An 8,315-nucleotide genomic window follows, 5' to 3' on the forward strand; every position below is an offset into this window, starting at 1 on the left:
CCCTTAAAAAACAAGGCCCGCCGTTAAACCCCTGGTAACAAAAAAAAAAAAAAAAAAAAAAAGAATGAGGCTTAAGGATCACTTTTCTCAATGATCAAAGTCCAGAGAAGCAGCTGAAGTGCTGAGTTGGGCACAACTTGGCCCTTCCTGCCAACCCCTGCGCACCCTGCAAGCTGACTCTCCAGCCCAGAGGTTGAAGGTGGCAATCTCCTCCACCACCTTAAAGAAGAGCCCACAGATGGTATAGTGGTGTGCGCCTGTAATCCCAGCACTCTGGGAGGCTGAGGCAGGAAGATCAAAAGTTTGACCCCAGCCGGGGCAACTTAGACTTAGTGAGACCCTGACTGAAAATGAAAAGATTTTTTAAAGAGAGGAATGTGGCAGAGCTCAAAGGTACTGGTTCTAATCCCCAGTACAATCAATCCATCAGTAAAGAGGTACTGCCTCAGGAACCTAGCAAGGGGCTTCCTGAAGCCCAAGCCAGGCGGAGGAATGATGCCCTGGACCCAGAAGGGTCCAGCTGTGCTGGGAAACCATGAATTCTGGGACCGTCCACACTGTGGGCTTCCTCACCAGCCTGCAACATCTGCTGGGGAGAAGAAAGGAATTAAAGCTGGGGGAGGCCTGGATTGTTGAAACTTTTCCAATGTCATTTGAGAGCATTCTGTGGGAAGCCCAGGAGTTTGGAAAGGCTGCCTTGGCCTGGATGTATTTCCTGATTGGAAAAAAAAAAATGGAAGAGAGAGAGAGGCAACGTGAGCAGCAAATTCAATTTCATAGTTATGCTAATGGCAGGGCCCTAGGGAAATAGATGCTCAGACTCCTAGACTCTCAGGACACCAAAGGTCTTTGGAAATCGCGATAGCCAGGGCCCTAATCTTTTTCTTTTTTTGTTTTTTTGCTGGTAGTGGGGATTGAACTTGGGACCTTGCGCTTTCGAGGCAGGCGGCGGCACCACTGGCTAAATCGCTGGCCCCCTAATCACTCTTTGTGCCATGGATTCCTTTACCAAACTCTTGAAGCCCAGGGACCTCCTTCTCTGAATAGTTTTTAAATGCATCAAATAAACAAAAGATTCGAAGGAAATCAATTATATTGAACTACAACTATGAAAGTATGTCTAAAATGTGATGGACTCATATTGATGAATGTGTTTAATCATGAGATTTAGCAGCAAGTCCCACAGTGACCTCAACTTTGAAGTAGTGACGAACTTTAGTGATGTATTCTGTGAGCTCTCGGCCTGTTGGGGTTCACGGAGGAGACACTGGCTCAGCCGAGATGATCTCAGGGACAGTGGCAGAGCTGGGGCCCCATTGGGTGGCAGCCAAAGCAGCGTTGGTCAACAGAGCCCCCAGCTCTCTTGGTCCAGCCAGCTCGGACCATGGCCGGAAAGAGCAGTGAGGGGCACAGCTGTGTCCTGTGGCTGCTCTCAGGCTTCTCTACATGTGGCTCCCGAGGCCCCCTTCCCATGTGGCCATGGTGAAAGGACAGGTGTTTCCTGTTCATGGCGGAAGCAGAGGGGCCTGCGGAAAGAGTTCTGAAGCTCACACCACAGGCCTGCCTTGTAATTGTGGTAACAGCTACATTTAATGGTCACCTGTTAGGTACCAGGCGCTGTGCCAAACACCACATACATGAGTGCCCACAGTTCCCCCTGCAGCACTATGGCAGTCGGTGTTATCATTCCCATTTTGCAAATGAGGATGCTGAGACCCTGAGAAGTTAAGCAGCTTGTTTAAGTTCCCACAGGCAGTAACGTAACTCCCGGTACCCAGGTGGACACAGATCTGCAGGATGCCCTGACGCTGCCAGCCACAGAGGGCTGGGAAACCTCTCTGACCTCCTGAGCGCTGGCCTCTATGTACCAGTGAAAATGCAGACAGTGTGCCAGGCCCTGTCCTAGGTGCTGGGGCCAAGGCATGTGCCTTGCCTTCCAGCTCTGTCTCAAGGAAGCAAAGCTGGCAGACACTGCCCCTGAGCTATCTGGCCCAGCTGCGATGTTCTCAGTTGCATCCCCAGCGCCTAGCAGCATGTGCTGTGAGAGCAGGGATGGAGAGGGAAAGGTTTCTATAGCAGATGGTGACCCTTTATCTGTGCACAACGTGAAGTACCAGCCCAGCCTCTCTCCAAAACGGAGCTCAGACTCTGCCTGTGCAGTGCCCGCTGAGGTAACACATCCCATCCTCCCCTGTGCCCTCTTGCCAGTGCAAAAACAGCTGGCCATGCTTCTGGCTTTCAGAGCTGCTCCTCTGCCCCACTGCCAGGTGGAAACCCTTTGCCTCCAAGCCTGGCTTCCCCCGTCCCGCTCAGCTCCATCCACAGGAGAGGCTGCCAGGATGTTCCGGGACAGTGCACCAGGAGGCCTGAGGTGGGGGCGCGGGAACAGGGCACTTGTGTATGGCCCTTATTCATTAGGATCCTGTTTGGCTTCTTGTTTGAGGTTTATGACCCACCTGCCTTCCAGGACCCAACAACTCATAAATTTAAAGTAACTATGAAATTTCTCTTTCCCTGAGCCAGTCAGGCAGGGTCTTTTCACAGAGCAGTTTTTATTTCCTTCATTCAGCAGCTTCTACATGTCTGACTGCTCCCTTGGGAGGAGCTCAGGCCTCTGACTGAACTCTGTGCCCCTTTAAAATAAATGAGGAGGGGCTGAGTGAGAACTAAGGCTTCCTGAGCACCCCTACCAGCTGTGCAATGCCTTGGCCACTCAGAACATCCCTAGGAGGTCAGGAGGGCCAGTTCCTGTCCCAGGTCTGCAGTGATTTGTGTGGGGTCCACAATCCCCGATGGAATGACAGTAACACAGAGAACTATGAGGTACAGGGCTTGACACATAGTAAACGCTTAACGCATAAAGCTGTTGTTACTGATATCACTGTCACTTTAAACAAGGGCTTTAATTTGTCTTAGAAAGTAAGTTGCTGCAGAAGTTGAATACATACTCGGTTGTTCATGGTGACAGAGCCACTGTGACTTCATTCCTCCTGCCACCTCCCTCTGACTTCAGGCTTTGCCTAAAGGCAGCGAGAGTGGAATCAGGAGCCCCAAATCTCTTTGCAGCGATGTTGCTAGATGTCAGGGAGCTCAGGCCCTCCTCAAGCTGCCACTTTAAGACCTCTGGAGAAGGGGCAGTGGGGCTCAGCATGAGCCCTGTGGACTTGGGTGGTGCCCTCTCACCCTTGCCAACGGGCAGGTGGCCTGGCTTTCCCGCCCGAGCATGTGACCTGCAGCCTGCCATCAGCTTGTCTCTCTCTGGCCAGACTCTGGGGCGCAGGAGGCAGGTTTTATAGGACAAGCCCACTCCTCCCTGTCCTTGCCTTTTCTCCTGGAAACGCTTGGCTGTGCATCTGGGTTCTTCCAAGGCACGTTTGCTCTCCCCACCCTCCCAGAGCCCCCTCTACTTGGGTTTCCTGTAGGGACAGAGGGTGGACCTGAACCAGAAGTTGGCCTGCCTTTCTGAGGGCTTCTGCAGGTGTCCACCTGCCCCATACACATGTGTTTGCCCAGTTAGGGGACAACAGAGCCTGTGGCCACCTACAAAAGCCTCCTGGAACCTGGAGGCAAGTTGTCACCCAGTGAAGTAGGGAGCCAGGGGAGCCACAGAGAGAGAGAGAGAGAGAGAGAGAGAGAGAGAGAGAGAGAGACCAAGGCACGTTTGCTCTCCCCACCCTCCCAGAGCCCCCTCTACTTGGGTTTCCTGTAGGGACAGAGGGTGGACCTGAACCAGAAGTTGGCCTGCCTTTCTGAGGGCTTCTGCAGGTGTCCACCTGCCCCATACACATGTGTTTGCCCAGTTAGGGGACAACAGAGCCTGTGGCCACCTACAAAAGCCTCCTGGAACCTGGAGGCAAGTTGTCACCCAGTGAAGTAGGGAGCCAGGGGAGCCACAGAGAGAGAGAGAGAGAGACAGAGAGAGAGAGAGAGAGAGAGTGAGTGTGTGTGTGTGTGTGTGTGTGTGTGCATGCGTGTGTGCATGCATGCATGTGCACTTTCAGCAAGGAGATAAGAAGCCTTTCAGGAGACAGTAAAGAGGCCTCTGCTTCCCAAATTCCAATCAGGTTTTTGGCTGAGGCTGCTACAGTATTTTGATCCCAGCCAGCGTGTTTGCTTTCTCTCTTTGAAACAGCCCGAGAGCCCCAAAGATGGGGTCAGATGGCCTCTTCCCAGCACAGTTTAAACGCCCCTCCCCAGCTCCCAGCTCTCCAAACGTGGCCGCCTCCTAGCCTGCTTCTGAAGCTGGAAGAATGTGTGGCGCTCCCAGGGATGCTGGCAGCAGCCCTGTTGCTTGGCTCCCAAATCAGAACCATCTGAGAGAGGCGATGCACCTCGGTGGCAGCCCCAGTCGGCAAGATTACCGGTCAGGCAGGAGACTGAGACTGGGCTCCAAGGAAGGAAAGCGCCAGCTGTTGCCTTGAAAACTCAGCATAACCCCAGATTCATGTTGTGCCTTCTTGTTTTTATAAATCTATCCTCTAGGGGCTTCTGGGATTCATTGGTCTGGTTGGGGAGCCAGGAATCGTGGGAGAAAAGGTAAGTTGTTAGGAGGAAAAAATCAATAAGTAGAGCCCTTGCTGTGAGATTTAGAAAGTCAGAGGGCTAGTGGGTCCTGGGGACTTAGGACCATTCCTCCTGCCTCTTTCTACACCTGCCATTCCACTTCCTCCAATAGGCTGTGTCCCCTTTCCCAGCATCCCCCGGGTCTCCTGCCCCGATCACGTGTTCGCACTTGCAGAAGTACACTTGGACTTTTTTGTGACACCTAGTGGATCTGTGTGACCTGGGCCCTTTGTGGCTGCACGGGCATTGCCCAGGGTGGGCAGCAGAAGAGAGGGAAAGTTTGTCCTGCAGAAAGATGGAGGATGCTCTCTGCAGCTCTGTCTTGCTCTTGAGGTGACTTGGGGCTCCAACAGAGGGGGTGACTTGTGCAAGGTCACCCAGACAGCAAGTGACACACACTTTTCCGCTGAGCCACTGTGCCTCATGTTGGTGTCCCATGTTTACCAAGGCCCCCCTGCTCCCCAGATGAGGCCCTCTGGGACAGCCAGCACAATCCCCCCTTGACAGATGGGGAAACTGAGGCTCGCCCTCATCTTGCCTCACCTAAATCCTGGCTCATCATGAGTGCATGCCTCATCGCTGTTTGTATTCCACACCCTCTGGCCTCTGCCCTCTTCTTCCTTGTCATTTGGATTTAACTTTTTATTTTAAAATAATTACAGATAAATAAGAAGTTGCAAAAAATGGTACGGAAAGGCCCCGTGTTCCCTTCCCTGTGGGAACAGCTTACAGAACCGCTGTGTGGTGGCAGACCCAGTTGTCCTCTTGTCACTTGAGTGTCCCCTGTCCATTTTTACCTACAAAGCATGGCCTTGCCACCCTGGTACCCCCATCCTTATGCCTGCATAACCCTGAGTAACGCTTCAGCTCTTAGTTCAAACAGGTCTCTCTGACAGATGCTGGGTACCACATATGCCTTGCATAGCTACAATCCCAGCACTCTGGAGGCTGAGGCAGGAGGATCACCATGAGTTTAGGCCAGCCTGGGCTACTTAGTGAATTCAAATTGCATTGTGAGGCCCTGTTTGGGAAAAAAAAAAAAAATCCTCCCTGAGGAAAATCTTCCCACTTGGCCCAGGTGGGTCATGCCCCTAGGGTAATAACCTGGAGCCTCACCTCTCTCCTGTTCCAGATTACATCTTCTGGAGATTTACATCATCTCCCTGCCACCCTTGAGTGTCTTGCATCCTAGGAGCCCCATATGTATGTTTTTGCTTCTCACTGAATCCTCGGGATCTAAATATTCAGCCGTAGTGTCGGGCCCATACTAGGTGCTCCATAAATTTTCAATGGCTGGGTGGATACAAGAAATGCAACCTCATGAAAACAGACAGGATGTGAACTGAGGCCCCGCCTTCTGGCCACCACTGTGTCTGCCACCCCACCCTTTCACCAAGCCTGTCTGGATTGGTCCAGAAGGAGTGATTCAGGTCTGATCCTCTAACACCTCATCTAGGTTTGGCCAGAGTGAAAGAAAAGCCTGCTATGGCTGTTTCTGCCTCAGCAAGCCCAGCCCAGGGGATGCCAGCCTAAGAAAGACCACATGATGTGGGCCTGGATCAGAGGGGACAGTGTTCTTAGTGCACCCTTAAACAGGACCTTCCTGACCTCAAGGAACCCAGTCTGTGAACTACTGCAGGGCTTGCAGGGCCTCCTAGGACTTGCCCAGGGTCTTGGTCTCCACCCAGATGTGGCTACGAGCCAAGCAGCGGCTCTCTGCAGACCTTAGTCAAGTCCCTGCTCCTCCTTGGGCCCCCAGAAGGCCCTCTGCACCTGCTTCACAGAGCCATCCACAGCCCCAGCCATGACTTCTCTGCATTGTGTCTCTATCACAGGGTGACCGGGGCGTAACGGGACCCCCAGGTGCTCCGGGACCCAAGGGGTCGATGGTAAGGAGTAAGTCTGCATCCTCCTGCCCTCTCCTGTTGCAGTCTCCTGCTTTTCTACCACCTGGCACCAGCTCCTACTCCCTCCCAGCTTGGGCTGCGCAGCTGTGGAAGGACTGAGGGGGGAGAGGCACCCGCCCACTGACAGTGTCTCCTCCTGCTTGCCAGGGTCACCCAGGAATTCCAGGTGGTGTTGGGATCCCCGGAGAGCCTGGACCCCCGGTGAGCAAAGCCCTTGTGTCCTGAGTACAAACTCATTGTCAAGTGAGGGGGCAGTCAGACAACAGAGCCTTTCCACCACTCCCCGGCAGAGGCCTTTTTAACTTTTCTGAGCCTGAATCTTGCACATCTCAAAAACAGAGGAAGTAACCACGATCACACTAGTGTGGTTACATGGGTTAAAGGAACTATGGGCTAAGGTGCATCACAGAGTGACCCTGGTTGTTAGCACCATGGCCTTTGTCCACTCACTGAAGTACTTGGGAGCGTCCCAGAGCAGCAGGCGCCGAGCACCAGGTGCCCTGCCACCCCCCAGTCCTTTTGATGAGGTGGGAAGTCCTCGCCACGCAGTTGGGATCAGAAGCCACACTCTAGGCTCGAAGTGAGATGGCTGTTTTTGCCTTGTTCACACGAGGAGGAAGTTACATGTGGCCTGGAGCTGGAGGAGCTGGGGTTGTGGAAGTGGGACTGGGGCGGAAACGGGAGGCCAGAGACCAGCATTCTACCTGGTGGGGCGGCATGGCGACTGGGTGCCTGGAGGCGGCTGTCCAGCCCTCCCTATGTTGCAGATGGAGCAATGGGAGCCCATCCCCTGGGAGGTGCCCAGGTCTGGCTGAAGCTTCCTTCTCCTGGGTGTGTCCATTTACTCAGTGGTTTGGCCCAGACTCACTCGCTGCTTCCAGATCCCGGAGTTGTCACGGGGCCTCCCTTGACATGGATGGGCCTGGTCTGTGGATTCGTGGGGTTTCTCCTCCCAGCCAGCTGCCTCTAGTCTGCACAGAGGCCCAGAAAGTCCACCCCAGGATCAGACCTGTGGGAATGAGTCAAGTCCTTGTCCCCACTTCCTCACTGTGGGTGCTGGTGACATTGACAGCTTCCCTAGGCCTCAGTTTCCTCATCTATAAGTTGGCATAATGCCACCCTCCCTGGAAGAACACTGAGAAGTAAGTGGTAGAATCAGGATGCCCAGCTGGGCAAATGCCCTTCATTTCCTGAGTGCTTAATAAATGGCAGCGGCTCTTGGTTCGATACAGCACTTACCACTTAATGGGCTTGTCCAACAGTGACATTTCTACCGATGCTTCCACACCTGTGGATTTTCCCCTATGTGTCCAGTCATTTCAACATCCTTGTTCTGCTGCTGCCCATTAAGGACCGTCACGAGTGTCATCTCCATTGCCGGGGGTGGTGAGGATCAGATGGGAAGGGTCTGGGACCTGCTCCAGGTCAGAAATTGCTTGAACGGAGGGGATACTGCCTTGAACTGAGGACCTTTGGAGTCATTTCATCTTTCCATTTTATAGCTAGGAACCTGAGGCTTGCAGAACCAAATAGCTTGTCTGAGGTTCAGGCTTTGAACCCAGCTCTCTGGTGCTGCAGTCGGGCCAGGTGAGCTCTGGGCTGTGCCTCTGCATGGAGAGGTCTCTGGGTCCGTCTTGGTGGCACACTCATGCTGTCTATCTGGAGGGCCTCAGGAACAACCCATCTCGCAGTCTTTACCAGCCGGCTGCCTGACCTGCCTTTTTATTGGGCCAAGCAGGGTACACAGCCAGCTACCTTGGCCTGACGGACAAGGAGCCAGGCTGGGTCGCTGGGGCCCTGGGATACAGCCCACCTCAGCCCCCCCCCCCCCCCACGCCGGCGCGG

General features: G+C 53.7%; 1 protein-coding gene across 4 annotated transcripts in view; it reads left to right on the forward strand.

Moving 5' to 3' along the window:
- Col27a1 (collagen type XXVII alpha 1 chain) overlaps positions 1–8,315 on the forward strand; it is a 118,522-nt gene that overhangs the window by 75,380 nt on the left and 34,827 nt on the right. For all 4 annotated transcript variants that reach the window (XR_783328.3, XR_783327.3, XM_010639422.3 and 1 more), the window contains exons 25-27: positions 4,483–4,536; positions 6,399–6,452; positions 6,618–6,671. Coding sequence is in view for 2 of the 4 variants with exons in the window: in XM_010639422.3 (XP_010637724.1) it covers positions 4,483–4,536; positions 6,399–6,452; positions 6,618–6,671 (162 nt within the window). In the remaining 2 variants the exon portion in view is untranslated. The remainder of the gene's footprint in view (positions 1–4,482; positions 4,537–6,398; positions 6,453–6,617; positions 6,672–8,315) is intronic.

Source organism: Fukomys damarensis, unplaced genomic scaffold, assembly GCF_012274545.1.
Source record: "Fukomys damarensis isolate Sample0158 unplaced genomic scaffold, DMR_v1.0_HiC HiC_scaffold_36, whole genome shotgun sequence".
In the NCBI taxonomy this organism is placed as follows: domain Eukaryota; kingdom Metazoa; phylum Chordata; class Mammalia; order Rodentia; family Bathyergidae; genus Fukomys; species Fukomys damarensis.